Source organism: Rattus norvegicus, chromosome 6, assembly GCF_021556685.1.
Source record: "Rattus norvegicus strain SHRSP/BbbUtx chromosome 6, alternate assembly SHRSP_T2T, whole genome shotgun sequence".
NCBI classification, from domain to species: Eukaryota; Metazoa; Chordata; class Mammalia; order Rodentia; family Muridae; genus Rattus; species Rattus norvegicus.
The window spans coordinates 14,793,958-14,812,096 of NC_141539.1; the positions used below are offsets into that span (position 1 = coordinate 14,793,958).

Below are 18,139 nucleotides of genomic sequence, written 5' to 3' on the forward strand. Positions count from 1 at the left end.
CATATTTGGTGGCATGTCTTGTGAGGCACTGTCTCATTTGGCTACTCCATTTAGACTCCTTTCTTACATGTACGATGTATTTTAGGAAGCTTCTATGGTAGTAGTTTCCATACTTCCAGGTTTCTTGATCCCAAATTGTAATGGTGAAGAAAGGTTGTGATCAAAGCCAGTAGGTAGATTCTAGAACATACTCTGTTTGCTCTACAGTCACATTTAAAGCTCCCAAGTGTATCTACTTGCCAGCATAACCTGGTTGCCTTTATATAATACTCTACATCTACTCATCATTACCATGTTCTAGTTTTATTAAGGATATTAGATGTGTCATATTGATAACAATGGAAGATTATTTGAAAGAAATCTCTCTATACTCTTTAAAGCTTGAGGCACTCCACCTATACCTTATTTAAAGAATGAGCAGATAATGGTGTGAGTTTAGGAGCAAGATGTTTTATTTATTTCTCTGAATCTGTAGTTGTTTCCATGTATGTCTTAATGCCTGGGAGTCTTAGTCAGGGGTGGTGGCTCATGTCTGTAATCACAGCACTCAGGAGGTTGAGACAGGAGGGTTATCAGGGCTACATAGTAAGTTTCAGGCCAACCAAGGCTACAGAAGACCTCATCTCAAAAATAATAAATAATGCCTGGCACGAACACACACACACACACACCACACACACACACACACACACACACACACACAGAGAGAGAGAGAGAGAGAGAGAGAGAGAGAGAGAGAGAGAGAGAATATTAAGTCTGAAATCTTGCATTCATTCCTTTTTGCATGGAAAAAGAAGAACTTTGAATATTAATTAAATTGTTGTGTCTTTGGAGGTGGGTGCTAGTGGTGGGATAGATAGGCTTGAATGTTTGTATCATGAGGAACCAACCTAAGCAATTGTCCAAGTACTGCTTTTCACATTAAACCATACTTATTTTCTGATTCTGTTTTTTCAGTTTCCATAGCAAGGCGTGTTCAAGATCCATTAGCTGAGCTAGTGAAATTTGACCCGAAGCACATTGGAGTTGGAATGTATCAGGTAAAGCAATGTGGATCGTTTAATTTTGAAACCCATCGATACAAAGACTCTGCGTAAACCTGACCCTGACAATGTATTTACCCATTACTGGGAGTAGATTTCCATTTTCAAAGCCTATGCAGTCGATAGGAAGGTAGTGAAGAGTTTTAAGCTTTCAGGGAAAGAGAGATTCCTTCTTGCTTTTTCTTGTCTTAAGTTTTTAAAGTGGCTCTAGACAGATCTGAATACTTTGAAAACCTTAGTCCAGACCGATGGTGCATAACATTAGGTTCAGCTAGGCACTTGATTTGGAGACGTCGTCTTTTCAACTCCATTGTCAAAAATGGAAGAAGCGGGACCACTGGACCATGTGACTCTTTGTTTAAACCAGAATGAACTCAGTTGGTACTGGTCTCCCAGGAATCTCTGGTATTTACTGTGACCTTTTCTGTATTCATTTGTATTTGGTCATTTTTACTTTTACCCAGAGTCGTCTAAAGTCTTGAAGTTGTTGATCCATTGTCATCACCGTGGTGGTTTTTGCCGGTACTGTCTTTTCACTTCTTGAGGTTGTATGCATGCACTGAATGATTGCAGATAGCAGTGAACCTTGGCAAAGAACACTCTTTGTACATAAAGTGTGTGGAACATGGAGTCCAAAAGATTTCTCCTTGTTGTAGAAATTCTTTCCTAAATTGTGCATGTGATATTCACTTGAACTTCTAACTACTCATGAGGCTGAAGCAAGATGGTTCCTTGAGTTCCTAAGTTTGAACCCAGCCTGGCCAATGAGCAAGACTTTGTTCCTCCCTACCCCTAAGTGGGCCTTGTTGCTGCTATTGTTGTCATTGCTGTTGGTGTATAGTTTGGTTTTCGATAGTGGGGTTTACCGTAGTTTAGACTCCCTGGAAATCATCATGTAGCCCAGGATGGCCTCAAAATCATTGAAATCCTCCTGTCTCAGTCTCTTAGTGCTAGAGATACAACCCTGGCAGTAAAGTGCTTTTTAGATCTGAAGTACAGTATTTTCCATTCTAATTTTCATGGGGTTGAGTGGTGCTGCATTAGACTTTTTTCTGAAGAAGTATTAAGCCAGGGCATCTGCTTTACCAGAAATGGGAGAAACTCCAGAAATCATTCAGCTCTCCCTCATCATTGACAGTAAAACAACACCAAAATGCTGTGCCCTAGAAGGACACAGTGGCAGAGTTTGGATTGATATGTCACGTGCACTGGGTCTCAGCCGAGACTCTGCATTTTCTGTTAGTGGTGGAGAACTACCTACGTCTGCAGTCTTGTGAGGGTAATGTCTGGGCTTAGCGGTGTCTTTACATTGCTGGTACATACTGCTGTGTATCTGTACATACATTTCCAGAGAGGTTGATAAGGAGAAAAGGTGTGAGGTAGTTTTGTCTTGTTTGTTTTGTGGGTGACATCGTCTAACAGACTAGAGTCCAGACGAATGAAGGAAGAAAGGCCTGCTTCTCCCTGCTTCCTGGCCTCCATGAGGCGGACCACATTGCTCTACCATTCTCTCCCTGTCAAGCAATGAAATATCTAAAACTTTGGGCCAAATGAGTCTTTCTTCCCTGAAATAGTTTGCTCAGGTGTTTTGTCACAGTGATAGAAGTCTGACTAAACAGGATCAAAGATAGGAAGCAAGAACAGAAGCATTGTGGGAAACGACCATGAAGCCACAGGTCCACATACAAGTCATTTGTTAACACAGAAAGGTGAAGCCAGGTGATGGGTTAGGGAGATTATTTGCCATAAATTCACATGTATTGTATGACAATTATATATTTACTGTTAAGAATTTAGATTTTTTTTCCTGGTTGGTTTGTATATATTCACATGGTGTTTATTTGAAATATTTACATAAATGTATAAAGAGCCTGTCCACAGCATGGCTTCATTGATAACTCAGGGTTTGAGCCACACACACTTGCAAGTGCCCATCATTTCAGGCACTGGGATGATTGACTAGGAACTCGGCGCTTGCATGGTAGCAAGCCCTGTCTCAAAACACACGATCAGGTTTCTTAAGGAAGATCTGTTAACATGAGAAATTATTTTTGAAATGATCTGTTTAAATTACACAAAGCTCTTAATATAGAAGTAAACTGAATCTCAAAATGTAGCTATGAATTTCTGTTACAGAAGACAGCATCTAGCAGGCTGAACATGATGAAATTTTAAAATTTTCTTTGATCTTCAAATTTCCTATAATGAATATATATTCTGAAATTTTATTATAATTATATATTTATTTATATCCGAGCCTATGGACCATTCAATATTAATTCTTCATACAATACATCCATAATGGGACTGACTTTCTTTTTAGTTGGATCCCCTTTATGACTTTGATATAAATTTCATCCTGACTTAAAACATTGTTGACTGAGAGAATGAAAGGAGTTTAAAGTAGAGTTAGATGAAATAGTAGAGACTACAGTATAACTTCAATGGAAACTCAAGTGCTTCTGGCTTAATAGCAGCTAAAATCCTTTCGGCAGTGCTCCAGTTCTTGTCTGAGAAAATGGGGAGAGCTGATTTTAAAAACACATGCCCGTCGTTATTTCTGGAGAGCGAGGCAGCCAGTGTGGTTGACTGACAGCATATCCCTGATCGACCCCTGAAGATGTTGCTGCAAAGTGGCTTGGTGTTGCTCCCAAAAAAACACTCTGGGGTGAAAAAAGCAGGATGACGCAGGACTGCCTGCGTTGGGCGCTGTGGGATGTGACGATGAAGGTTTCACTTGGCCTTGTGGGGCCATGCGTTTAGGTGATGGGCTTGCTGGTTCTTATGTCTTCTTGGGACTGTGTTCTCGCACTTCCCTCTCATCAGCACCTGCACACGCTCAAGAGTCTGCCAGTCACATAATAAAGACTCAGACACCCCGCTTTTCCCACTTCCTACCTCTCTGTGATCACATAGTAAAGACTCAGACACCCCGCTCTTCCCACTTCGTGCCTCTCTGTGAGAGCATTTGCTGAGGTTACAGAGTGAGGTGGTGGGCCTTAGTGTCTGTGTACACAGCCCTCAGTGCTGGGATAACAGGAGTCACTGTAAAGGGAAATGCCTGCCAGGACCTGACACGCAGCAGCTGGCATTTTCTCCTCTCCTCCACCATGGAGTAAATCCCTCATCAAACAGACGTAGATCAGAACCAATCAGAAGGCAACTCTTCTGATGAACGTGCTGGGTGGGTGGAGCCCTCCCCGCAGCCTGCGATGGGTAAAGGCGTGGTCAGGTATAAAGGTGAGGATGCCTGTCTTTTTGTGTCCTTTGCTTAGAGCTTCTAAAACACATTTGAGCTGCTGAGTAATGTGCCACTGTAGAGTGAGACTCTGAGATGCCCGTAGTTATTTGGGGACTTGCCTAGGTCAGAACTGTCATCTTTCGGGTCTTCACTAAGGCAAAGGTGAGACAGAAAATATTCCAGATGAGGAATGGACTCCATCAGACTGGACTGTAGACAAGTTTTCCTGATTAGTAATTGGTGTCAGAAGGCCCAGCTTACTGAGGCAGGGCCACCACTGGGCAGGTGATCCTGGGCTCGTTCTGTAAGAACGCAGACTCAGTAAGCCATGAGGAGCAAGCCAGTAAACAGCATTCCTCCATGGTTTCTGCTTCACTTCCTGCCTCCAGGAGCCTGCCTTGCTTCCCTAATAATGGACGTAACTTCTAAGCCAAATAAACACTCCCATTCTCCAGTTGCTTTTGGTCATGGCCTTTATGACAGCAACAGAAACCTAACCAAGTGGGGTAAATTTCCTGCCAAAACGATTCTGCGTCTCATCCCCTAACTGAGTAGCACACAGGCTGTGTATTGAATCTCTGCTTACAGAGTTCCCAGACATTCAGAGAGCCTGTAATTCAGAGGTTTCTTCGTCTATAATTTAACAGAATGTAAACAAGAAATCAACCATGGCAAACGCTGCAGACTAAACTCAGATGGTAGATTTGTTAATTATTACTGAGATTATCAGCTTTAAAACTCTCCTGAATAGTTTTCTCACACCTGCTTATATTAAGCTTTCTACATTAAATATTAGTCTCACTTTTCCCAGACAGTGTGCATGTGCCCAATGCCCTGGTGTGGACTGTTGCTATTATTAAAGACCCTCTTTCAAGTAACGCACTGACGTAATAGTCACATAGCTAATTTCTCTATCTGTTCTTGCTTCCCCTTTGCATGTCATTAGCTGAAGTAGTGAGACCAGAATTATGTCACTTTCTACTTCATATCTTCTGGCTTTTATATACTAACACTTAAATCCATGATGAGATATAGAATTTTAAGATATTTAGTGTTTAAAAGTTAGTTAACATAAGCATTAAAATACTTACACACTGCATTAAAAGTTGACCATTAAAAGGGAAAGATTACACTTAATTTGAATCTAAAATATTCTCTGTGTCATGGGTCAGAACACATTAGACAGGCCACATACAGGGAGAACACTGGTGATTCTGCCCATTCCTCACAGGAGTGTAGATCAGTGCAGCCTCTAGAGAGCAGTCAGAAATCAGCGAAGTTGGAGGTGGAGACGCCAACCCAGCAGTTCTGTTGCTAAGAGTACAGAGCCTAGAAAATCACCTCATTTTGATGCAAGGAGTTGGGGACAAGAAGTTTCTGGAGAAACAGTGAAGATGTACAAACGTGTGTCCTTTGTCGGGAAAACAGGAAGAAAAACTAGTGTGATGTACACTGTTCACTATTATGTGCACCTCACAGGAGGTAATCGGGAGGGGTGAAGTGTGCACAGGTGCAAGAGCAGACAGCAAGGCCCCTTCCAGCTCACCAACAGCACAGCTGCTTCTGGCTACACATGCATAAAGATATAATAGCAAGCTCAGCTGTACAAGACAACAGCTGCCTCAAGTGGAGCGAGGACAGGGAGAAGCAGGACTCTAAACAGCTGCCTCTTCCACTGTGCTGTACTCTAAAGCACTTGTTAAATATTTTATACTCTTAAAAATATGCAGAAAGTTGGGTCAAATACTAAACATGCCCTAACTTGGGAACATTGTCTTTCAGGTGGTTTTTAATTTCTCATATGTTTGTATCTAAATGTGTGAGAGTTGAGGATTTTTTATAAAATCTGAAAAAGTAAAAAAGAAAAAAATATTATTTTAGGTTCTGTTTGTTTTCATAATGCTAATCCAGGTATTTCTCTTTGAGACCTAATCTTGTACAAACTTCAATAGTCTTAGTACTTGCTTTGATACTGAAGAAAATGTTTACCTCATAAACACAATCTGTACATTTTATGTTAGTTATCATTTCTCTCGCTTCCTTGGTAACAGCAGAGATTGTGCTCAGACAGACTTGGATTCTAATGTTCATAACAGGACTGCTGATGACAGCTTCAGACCTGCTGGCATCTGTGTCTGACGACACATCCCGCAGGGTCCCCTCTCTTACTCCAGAATGGTCTGAATTAGACATGTTAAGGTTGAGCAGGAAAGCTTACAAAAGGAAAATAACCCAGTTTAGACCATGCTCCTTAGAGATTTCACCTTGCTTGGTCTGGGTTGGGCCTCACAGAACAACTATCTTTTGTGATTAGTATCTAAGCCATGTAGGAGACCAGAAGCTGCTCAGTATTGCCATAGAACTGGTTTAAAGTACACACTCCTGTGTCCTCTCAAGGCCTACAGAATAAGAAATTTGGAGGAAGAGCCTTCCAGCCTGTTTTGCCAGCTCAGATTTAATAGCCCTGGTCTCTAATGCTTTTCATCTTGAATATGCTATCTGCCCCTGTGGAGGTGTTAAAGTCCACATTCTACTTCAGTTGATCGGTGGTGGTCAATGAGATTCTCTTTCTAGAAAGAACCCAGATTATATAGCAAGACATCACACTCAAAACCTCCCAGGCCTCACCAAGAGTTACTCAATCAGACTAGGGTTTTCATAAGACTTCTAGCGTCTTAAATGTCTATTATGGTGTCTGTGAAGTAGCAGGATATTCAGAGAGTCTAGTCAGGGAGTCCAACATTGAGGAAGCAAACATCAGCATTGTATGAAACACCACAGAGAGTATGTGGGATAGACTTTGGATAAACCTTTCCTATTTCATGTTTAAAGTGGAAGGAAGGAGAAATAGGGAAGGCTTTACTGATGAGTATCACATTCAGAGAACAGAAGAAAGTCTGCTTCAGTGTTGTTGAGAAGGAGACCACGGATAGCAGTTGTACAGAAGTAAGGGCTTTCAATGGTTTTTACCAAAATAAACTGATATTGGAAAGGGTACATATTGTTAACCCGATTAAAATTTGTGCAGTGTGAGAACCTCATTAATATGTACATTTTATGTGTTGGCAAATGCATTTCAAAATATAAGATATATAGAGGAAAAGTCAATCATTTCAGTAACAAAAAATGATTTGACTAGACTGACAGAAGAAAGATCAGCAGTGGATCAGGGATTCACTGAATGAGAAGGGAGCGCAGTAGAGACAGAGTCACAGATCTTAAAGAAGCTTAGAACTAGAATATTTTAAATTGTGAATTGGAGAAGGGAAAAGTTGGAGGTTGGAGAGGGGGTAAGCTGAGTATGTGAGGAGACACAGTCACAGGAGGAATAGCATAAGCCAGGTAATGGATGTGAAGAGTTCAAGATGCTCGTAGGTGTGGCTGATAAGAGAGATTGAGCCTAGGGCTGTACACCTGCTAGGCAAATATTCTAACACTGAGTTGTATCCACAGCCATTTACACACACACACACACACACACACACACACATTAATGAAACTCCATTCACAAAATATATCTTGAAAAATCCTCTGGTATTCCTCTAGTCTTACATTTTGAGTCTTAGAATTTTTTATGTTCAATTTACAAATTAGTTCAGCTCTTTGGCTACAGAAGTGCTTAAACCATTTTCCATCAGAATGTTTACTGCCACGTGGGTGTGGGGGTAGATAAGGGTGTGGGTGTGAAGGCGCCTCAACTGTAGCACTTTCATCCTGAGTACGGACATTCATTCCACGGGATACTTTCCCTTAATGTTTGCCACCTTGCCCAGCTTTCATGTAACAATTCTTTATTTAACACTTATTTTATTTATTTTATGTATATAACTACATTGTCGCTGTCCTCAGACACACCAGAAGGGGACATCAGATCCCATTACAGATGGTTGTGAGCCACCATGTGGTTGCTGGGAATTGAACTCAGGACCTCTGGAAGAGCAGTCAGTGCTCTTAACCGCTGAGCCATCTCTCAGCCCTCCACTGAATACTTACGGTAGACTGCTAAGATGACATAGCCTCCCCGTGCCCCACTTTAGTGACTTACATTGGGCATATACTTTTGTTCAGTCTTATGTTAAGACCTTAGGAATCTGAAGAGGTTTTGTTTCGTGTACATACTGCATGCTCTCACACTGATACAGTTTCTGATTTTGAGCTTTATTGTTTTTTTCCCTACTGGAGACTGCAAGCCTTTGGGTTTAGTTAGGGGTCCGACCATATGAACGTTTTGCTTACATGCTCTAAATGTGATTTGTCCCTAAGCTGACTACAGCCACATTCATAACAATGCTTTATGTCCAGTACATGGAAGCAGTACTAATTAACTCTGTAAGAAAGTAATCTTTCTTTACTAAATCTGATGCTTATCCAGGAATCTGACGTCATATATGTCTTCAGAAGATTTTCTATAACATTGTTTTCCTAGAATGAATTTCAGTTAAAATGAGCAGTTGAAAATTGTGGGTACAAAGGAGGCCCTGAGTGTGTGAAATCCTGAGTGAACCCATGCTGTTGCCATGAGCTGTGCTTATCAAGGTCCCTCGCCTCAGACCCATGGGAAGATGGAGGAAGGCTCAGAGGAAAATGGCAAAATATCCCCTTCTGGTCCAAGTGTGGATGTTGCGTGTGTGTGCAGGAAATGTCCGCCATAGCTTCCCACCCTACCAGATGGTTACAGATTGAAGCCTTATCCCAGCACAACTAGACAGACCTGTCCCCTTGACCCAGCTGTGTACCCTGTTTGTCTGTATGTAACAGCGGTTGTCAGCTCTGTCCAGTAATCACATCTCTATGTACATGTCTGTATAATAAACATGCTAAGCTCCAAGATTCCCAGGCTTTTCTGTCTGAGAGCACAGGCCACATATTCTCTCTCTCTCTCTCTCTCTCCCTCTCTCTCTCTCTCTCTCTCTCTCTCTCTCTCTGTGTGTGTGTGTGTGTGCGTGTGTGTGTGTGTGTGTGCGTGTGTGTGTGTGCGTGTGTGTGTGTGCGTGCGTGCGCGTGCGCGTGTGTGCGTGTGTGTGTGTGCGTGCGTGTGTGTGTGTGCGTGTGTGTGTGCGCGCGTGCGTGCGTGTGTGTGCGCGTGCGTGTGTGTGCGCGTGTGTGCGTGCGTGTGTGTGCGCATGTGTGCGTGTGTGTGCGCGTGTGTGTGTGTGCGTGTGTGTGTGCGTGTGTGCGCGCGCGTGTGTGTGTGCGTGTGTGTGCGTGCGTGTGTGCGCGTGTGTGTGTGTGCGCGTGTGTGCGTGTGTGGTGTGTGTGTGTGCGTGTGTGTGTATGTGTGTGTGTGTGTGGTGTGTGTGCGCGCGTGTGTGTGCGTGTGTGCGCGCGTGTGTGTGCGTGTGTGCGCGTGTGTGTGCGTGTGTGCGCGTGTGTGTGTGTGCGTGTGTGCGCGTGTGCGTGTGTGCGCGCGTGCGTGTGTCTTTTCTTTGTCCCTCTCATCACTCCCCATTGGGACAAAGCCCTGGGCCCGGTAGGGATCTGTGGAAAAGTTATAATAGGTGTGATTTTTCCCTGTTGTTACTTAGCCACGGAGAGTCTGCCTGAGACAGGGAAGAACCAGCGCGCACCGCCTGCTTCCTCTGTTTTCTTTTGTCTTGAAGAATAACCGAGGAAGGAAGGGTTGCTGCTCTTGACAGAACTACAGTCCACACACCTCTCTCTACTTGTCTCTCCTCTAAACTGTGTGTTTGTCTCCATGGCAGAGATTTTTACCAAGTCAGAGGGCAGGAATGCTGTTACAGTGTCAGAAATCAGTGAATCTCTTTCTATGAACTTTTACCTAATACATTTGATCAGAAATTCCTCCACTCCAGTGGCATTCATCAGAATAGAACCTTTCCTTTAGGCAAAACTGTCTAAAGAAGTTGGTTGACTCTCCTGATTCATCTTTGATATAAGCCTTAAGAAAGTTCTCATGTTAGACCTCATATTAGTTAGATATGGACAGACAGTATATGCAATACAGTGCTTTAAGATTACTCTAAGGATGTTCAGTTTGAGTATTTATGTAGATATTCTGTTTTGCTGAGTTTAGAGATACAATTATGTCTGGATTACTGGCACAACCTGGAGAATCTTGAGTGCAGTTTTTAACTTTGGCAGAAAAAACTATCTGTAATATAATAATATTCACATTAGGGGAAAGGAGTTGAGAGGCTGGTGGTATAGTGGTATCCATGCCTCATATGTGGAATATCCTGAATTCAATTCCCGGCACCACAAAGGGATAGTTGAAAACCCTAGTACTAAAAGATTATATGGGGTTGGGGATTGAACTCAGTGGTAGAGCACTTGCCTAGCAAATGCAAGGCCCTGGGTTCGGTCCCCAGCTCTGAAAAAAAAAAAGAAAAAAAAAAGATTATATAGTTGTGCTAGTTAATTAGTGACCGAGAAAAGAAAGAAAAATTGTAAATATTAAAAGCGCCATTTTGTCCTGGGCATTTAAAGCTGTATTTTTAATTTATGGTATCTATTATGTTGAGGAATATGGATCCTGACTTCATGTGTGTGTGTGTGGAGTGCCATAGTCATGGTCTTTAACAGGAGATAAGGTATCTATTACATTGAGGATATGGATCCTGACTTCCTGTGTGTATGTGGAGTGCCATAGTCATGTCTTTAACAGGAGACCGTCGATTGCAATGCTCATGGAAGTCTGTTGCACTTGTCCATGGACAGGAGTCATCAGGAGCAGAGTGAGTGGCAGCTCTTATCAAACCCATGCTCCCATGGGAAGGACTCAGGTGTGGAGGGAGAGGCTGCTGAACCATGAACCCTGTATCTGCAAAGTAATGCTAATGGGATGTGCTGTAACAGAGCTGGCCATGCTGAGTTAGTGTGAGCTCGGGCCATGCTGTGTTGAGTTAGTGCAAGCTCGGGCCATGCTGAGTTAGTGTGAGCTCAGGGCCATGCTGAGTTAGTGTGAGCTCAGGGCCATGCTGAGTTAGTGTGAGCTCAGGGCCATGCTGAGTTGAGTTAGTGTGAGCTCAGGGCCATGCTGAGTTGAGTTAGTGCGAGCTCACCTCCACAGGCAGCAAGCAACACTACCGAACCCTCCTTTGCTGGGACAGTTGCATTGCAGTATCTTCCTGGTAGTCATAGAGAGGAATCCAAAGGAGATGAGACATAAATAAATCAAGCCCAGAAGACTTCAAGATTATGAAAGTTTTCTTTCCCTCTCTACTATTCTCATATTTAATCAGCAATTATATCTTACTAATATGCTAGGAATTGTATAGAATTGTCTCTAAGTCCATAGGAGGAAAAGCATCTGTTGCCTGACATTTTGAACAACTGATTTTAGAAAACATCTTTATTTGGGGGTGAGACTGCTACTTGGTTGACATCTTAGGGCACTGTTAACCAGGATGAGATACATTGTTTTAATAATTAAGAGTAGGTATCCAAGTTGTTTGTTGTACAGTTTTACTTTAAAGAGTGCATGCCAGTGTATAAATGAAAGAGAAGTCTCTCCTGATGTGTCCAAGTCTTTTCTTTGACTCTTTCTTTGGAGTTAATGGGCCCAGAGGTATGAGTACAGTTAGATTTTGTTGGAGAGACCAAGACTTTGTGAGGCATGATGTACAAGTGAGTGTTCCTAAATCTCAGAAGCGTGATTAGGTCACAGCAGCATAACCTCCGGACTTGCTTTATTGCCTTTATTAAAACAAATCTGTATGGGGGTGCTGTGTGTATTTTGGTGATGAAGGAAATGAGGTGGTTAATTTATTATGTGAACAGCACTTTCAACTAACCGCAGCATGATTCACTGAGAGTGGGGGAGAAAACCCCAGCTCTGCAGACACGTCTGCTGTTTGATTTGTGGACCTTAACTTTCAACACCAGAGCGTGAAGTTTATCTACAAAACAATTCTCTCCTTTTTTTCTCTAATATTTTTGTCTAAATTAAACTTGAAATTTTCCTTTATTTTATTGTGGGCACTTACTGAATCTAAACGGAACAGTCCTTGCCAATAACCTCAAGGGGAAAGTAGGGCTGAGAAGCTGTGTGGGGCCATTAGCATACCTTGACAGTTTCCAAACCTCTGGCTGTACCTCAGAAGACCTTCATGGATTACATTGGCACCTCCAGGCTTCAACAAGTGAGGAAAACTGTGTAGAGTCAGACAAGAGTTAGGAGAAAGTCTGGCATCTGAGGTCCCCCCCCCCCCCCCCCCCCGTTCTGTGTCCTTACACAAATGCTACTGTGGAAAAGTCTCTTGCTAGAGCCTCCCCCCACCCACCCCTGCCCCCGCCCCCAGGTGTTTATTTGTGGCTGGAGGGTGGTTGTGGGAGGAGCTGTGAGCACCACACTACACCGAGGTGTGTGGACTACAGTGAGGTGGGAGAGAACCCGGGAGTCTAACAAGCTCACAGCGCATATAAAGCTTCTGTTGTATACTCATAAACAGCCATTGAGTGGCCCAGAAAGATTGTTTTCACTGGAGCAGAGCCACATCCAGCATCATCTGTGATGTAAACCTGCCTAGAAGGTGAGTGAAAATAGGTCATCTTCCCAGGGTGATTTCTGAAAGACTCTTTCATTTTCCAGATTTGCCCAGTATCACTCATTTATAGACCAAAAGAACAAAGGAAAAAAAGCTAGAAATCAGCCAGGCATTGAATTGACAAGATAATGGTGTTTAGTACCTGAGACAACACCAGTTTCCATGAAGTAAGGCTAACAATCCTTTTCTATTTTGTCTTGTCTTTGGGGGCTAGCAGAGCGCATTTCTCTTCAGAGTCCTAAATTTATTCTGGAAATGATCAGAACATGCTTTCCAGGAAGGGATGGCAATGGCAGGAGAAACACCGATTTGTGGAGTTTAAAGAGGGTGGGTGGCAAGGAAGCTGGCATCTGGATGGGCTCTGCCCAGGCACCACAGCCAAGCTCTCCCAGTGACACTCGGGCTGCTTCAGCCACAGCTGTAGACATTGACTCTCAGAAGCAGTTGGATAGTAGGCAGACTCTTAGCTCTAGTGACTGGGTCTTTCCTGCTCCCATGTCTTCTCATAGAAGACAACCAATTTGGACAAAGAGGCTTTGGAAAAGACACGTTTGTACAGTGTGTGACCTAGTAAAAGTGGGCTTCTGTTCTTAATAGTGTTTGCCACAGTTTAGAAGATTGAGACTTAATATTTATTTTGGGGAGTTATTTTTTAAAAGTCTGATAGTTTTACTTCTCTCAGTACTCACCACAGCTCAGTACAGATTGTCACAGCCATTTCCAAAGCCGGGGTCCTAGAGAAGGCTCAACTCTGGTGTGCCCAGCAAGCACACCTCTGCTGTCTGATAGGCTCGAAGGAGCTCCTGAGGCCTCTGTTCCCTAGTTCCCCATTCCAGGCCTCCTTACCCATCCTTTACACTGTTTTAAATACAGCCAGGCATCCTTAAAAAGTGATCCAACCATCATCTGTAACATGAAGTCTACAAAGATTCATGTTAACAGATTTAGGCAGCCTTTTGAGTTTCTCAGTCTACAAATGTATGGATCTGTTACAAAGGTTAGCATTACCCACACCCAGGCCCAGTGATGGCAACATAGCACAGGGAGTCCCACCGAGTCTGCTGTCTGAGCACAGCCTACCGTAAGTGTCACCTTACAGTCAAGAGAGAGACATGAAGCGGAAAGCCTTTTATGGGAAATACTGTATTTATCATTAAGCTTGTAAGGGCTTCTTGGTTAGCTAGTGTATCCGGGGCACAAAACTGTGTTCAGTGACCTCTGTCAGTCTTTACGGTTGAGTAGCTGTTATTCAGGGTGTGTTTAATCACAATAGTCTTACATAGACAGAGCCTCTCTCTAACTTAAATTGCATAAACATTCTCATGGCACCATCCTCATTTCAGTGTGGTTCAGTGGAGAGAACGTTGCCCAGGGCACCATGGCTTTACCTTTACCATGTCTCCTTGGGAAAATAATTTTACTTGTTCAAGCTTTGTTGGAAAATAAGGACACCCACATGCTTTCTAGAAGACTGTTAACAAAGAAAGAAAAATAGACATGAAAGTGCCTCAAGGTTCAGGTATGAACGTGCTTTTGTTACTTAGGAGACGTCAAATAAACTCCCTGTACTTTAGAATTCTTTGGCCTTTTTGTTGTTGTTGTTAAAGTCTGTTTTACTCCAAATATTTATTCATGTTAAGCTTATCAAGTATTCATAGACTCATTCAATGTCAGGCTCGCTCAGGTCATCCTGGCACACGTAGACATGTTCATTCCTGTCTGCCGAAGGGAGGAGGACAAAAACACTGTGGGCAAAACCTCAGAACAGAGAATCAGAGTGGCAGCCTCACATGGACATAGTCCAAGGATGAGGAAATGAGGCCTGAGCTGCCTCTCACTTGCAGGGGAGAGAGGCATGTGGAGCTGCATGCCTGTGAGACTTCTGTTAGTGATTAACTCCCGACGTTACCCGAGTCTGCAGTGCTCCACTTGTTAGCTGATTCACGTGTACATCTGAGTCTTCTGTTGTGGGTCCTGTCCAGGGTTTAAGTTGACTCACTGTTCTGGAGGTGGGTAGAGGAGAGGAGAGTGCGTAAAGACAAAGCCAGCAGCTACAGCAGAGACAAGCTCCACCGTTCTGGGCCTCACTGTCTTGGTGTGCGGTGGCAACAAAAAGCAGCTGTTTGTTTGTTGACAGCTGCCTTCCCTCTCTCATGTTCAAGCTGTTTCTAATCATGGAATTACCAGCTCTTTTGTGTTTGAGACTTGTTGGAGATTTATAGTCAGTAACATAATGTTTGGCAAACGTCATCGTTGAGATAAAATTAGTGATTCTCCTGTAGTCATCCTACTGAAATATGAATGTGGATTGTAATGAAAGAAAGTGCCTGAAGAAACTTCTGAGGTACATTTTGAACTGAAGGGCGTGCAGTGGAGGCTTTTGATGCGTGCTTTCTCCTCAGTGCAATGCTTACCTTCTTGTCGACCCGTCACTGAAAGGCATTCTGTTCTCTGCTTGCTTACACGAATGCAGCCTGCACATATGCAGATGGTAGAAAAGCTCGTTCTAATCCCAAAGACCGTCCTTGCTTGCCAGACATCCTTGTGACTTTTTTCCCTCGAACACTGTTGTTCACTTTGATGATGCTGAAGGTAGGAAGGAAAGGAACTGAAGCTAAATCACAGTTCTGCTTCTGCAGTGATGGCTCGGCCTCCGGGGCAGCTTTACCAGCTGGAAAAGACCTGAGCGTGCCTCTTGCTGTAGATGTTTCCAGGCCATTGTGTAAACACTCTTCTCTCTGCACTGCTGAGAGTCAGTCCCATTTGAAATGAGAAAGCTCTGTGCTCTCGGAAGAGGAGCAGGGAAGGTGAGCTTCTACTGCCCCACTTAATCTCTCTGAAAGAACAAAATCAATATTTTCTAAAGTCACGGCTCTACACTAGGCACGGTTCCGAGGCTGCCTGAGGGAATGCCCTTGTCACTGCAGTGTGATTGGTCCGCTTTTATTTTCTGTCTTTCATTGCTCTGTTGCTGGCTTTGAAATTTGGGGTTACAGGAAGTTAAAAATCCTTGTCATAGTATTCTCCCCCTGGTCACAAAGGTGTATTATATCAATTAAAAGTAGTCTATACATAAACATGGGTTTCAAAAGAGACAGCGAACAGTCCTTCTTGTGAGATGCTGACTAGGAAAAGGAGTGTATTAGTTTAAAATGTGTGAAAAATCAAATTTTGAAATATTTTATAGTATATGTTTTTATTATGCTTATACTGTTATCTTTCATCTGTCTTTTCTAAAAGTCTAAGTTGTAAACATATTTTACTCTATTTTAAAAGTATTTGTCAAAAATCCTTCCTCTTGTATAGTCAAATGAGCCCAGCTGCTAATGGGAAGGAACTAGACCATCAGGGACGCCACTGGGCCTCATTACCAGAATCCGACCCGTTCTGATTTTATTACATCATGACAATGGCATTTCTTTTAGCTGCTCTCGAGCTATTTCAGTTACAGTTAACATGGGCATTTAGTCCTCATCTTAAAACACTGGCTGTAAACCACTGTGTTGGGAACCAACCAAAAGACTAAGGTGCCATGGGTGCAGCAGTGGGAGGAGGTGGAGTGTAGGGTGGCTTTCTCTGCTTGTACCTGTGCCTGTGGCAGGACTCCGTTAGCAGGACCTGCTGCTTTAGTAGCCTTAAGGCAGTTCAGCCAAATGAATCACAGATGGGCCATTTAAAATACTTGACTGTTTGAATGTCAGGGGGAAATTTAGTTGTAGTTTTGAGAGCTTCATCCCCAAATCATTGAATGCTGTATTTCATTTCGGCTGTTCCAAGTTTATGTGGATACAACTCAATCAGTTATATATACAAAATGTGCAAGTCCTGACTCTTACGACCTGTGTGGGTAGTGACTGGGTGCTAGGAGGCATCCAAGGGCTTTATTGCACCTTTCCATTTCCTTTTCTGAATTGTTTGGTAATGCTTCCTCAAAAACTGTGCTAAAACCCATTACTATCAGGCACTAAAAAATACTGGGTAATATCCAGTGATTAACATCCATGGCCTTTATTTTTGAATCAGATTCATAAATATATACATTTTCTCGGTCAGTCATTGTCTAGAATTTCAATTTTTCCCTGCTTTCCATTACATACCATGAATTATATGAAATTAATTTAATCACTATTACAAACAGAAATTGAATGTGCCCTAATCCGGAGTTACGTTGTTTGCTTTTACAACTGTAAGTCATAAGTAATTAATTTTCCTTGGAAAATTAATTCACTTACCATTCCCAGTAGCATCATGTGTTGACACAGAGTTCTAGGCAGTTTAATATTTTTCTTCAGCATGTTGGCCTCAACTTTAGAAGACCTTAAATGAAAACAAATTAAAATTTAATCAACTGAATATAATTTGGGCTTATTTAAAAATTGGGCTTATTTAAAATAAGTGTTGTTGTTGATGTCATCCGGGTGATGATTTGAAAATTATGTTCAAACTTTCCCGAATCTCCAGTAGTATATTAACACGTCTGAAACAGAGTATCTTTGGGAAGCTGTTTGCATGACAGTAGTCATTAGTGTGCTCTGAATAAACATTTTCCAGGACAGCATTAGCCAGTGCAGTATTTTTACCATCATCAGTGGAGTGTTTTACCATCATCTGCTGAGCAGGCAGATCCAGAGACTCACGTTGAACACCTTGGCTATGTGAAGCTGTCACATCCGCATCACAGAGGTCGCTATCCAGACCTACCTTCAGCTTCACCTAGTGCAAAGATCTCTGGCAAGCTCTCCTTTTAAGTACCTTTTAAAAATAATTTATTTGTATTTTGTATACATTGTTTTGCCTGCAAGTATGTCTGTGTGAGGGTATCAGGTCCCCTGGAACAGGAGTTAGAGTCACTTGTGAGCAACCACGTGAGTGCTGGGAATTGAACCCTGGTCCTCCAAAAGAGCAGCCAATGCACTCAACCACTGAGCTATCTCCAGACCGCAAGCTCTGCTTACATCAGGAGCGATGCCTCGTAAGCACCCAGCAGTTTTCATATTGATTGTGCTGTTCCAGTCCTCTCAGCCTTTCTGTTTAATCCTTTCTCTCCCCTTCCAGAGAGGCCAGTGTGGAAACTGAAATGAGTAAACATCGTCCAGCTGAAGGAATTAAGTTCCCCACACTGCTGCTTATATTCTGGGAACTCAGAAACTATGAGCAAACCAAATTTAGCTTCCTTTTGCATTTGCCATGTTATTTGGTAAGGTGACTTCTTTCCTGGTTCATAGAGCAGCATTTATAACTCTGGATTTATGTAAGTCCCTCAGGAGAGCTCCATTGATGGAGGCAGGGTTGCAGTTTAACCAGTGGGGGCTTATCCTATAGCTGTGCCTTGGTGGCTGTAGCTTTAG

At 42.8% G+C, this 18,139-nt stretch overlaps 1 protein-coding gene across 2 annotated transcripts in view; it reads left to right on the plus strand.

Moving 5' to 3' along the window:
- Positions 1-18,139, plus strand: part of Srbd1 (S1 RNA binding domain 1) — a 189,062-nt gene that overhangs the window by 99,948 nt on the left and 70,975 nt on the right. For both annotated transcript variants that reach the window (NM_001399769.1, XM_087552978.1), the window contains exon 16: positions 958-1,040. In NM_001399769.1, coding sequence (NP_001386698.1) covers positions 958-1,040 — 83 coding nt within the window. The remainder of the gene's footprint in view (positions 1-957; positions 1,041-18,139) is intronic.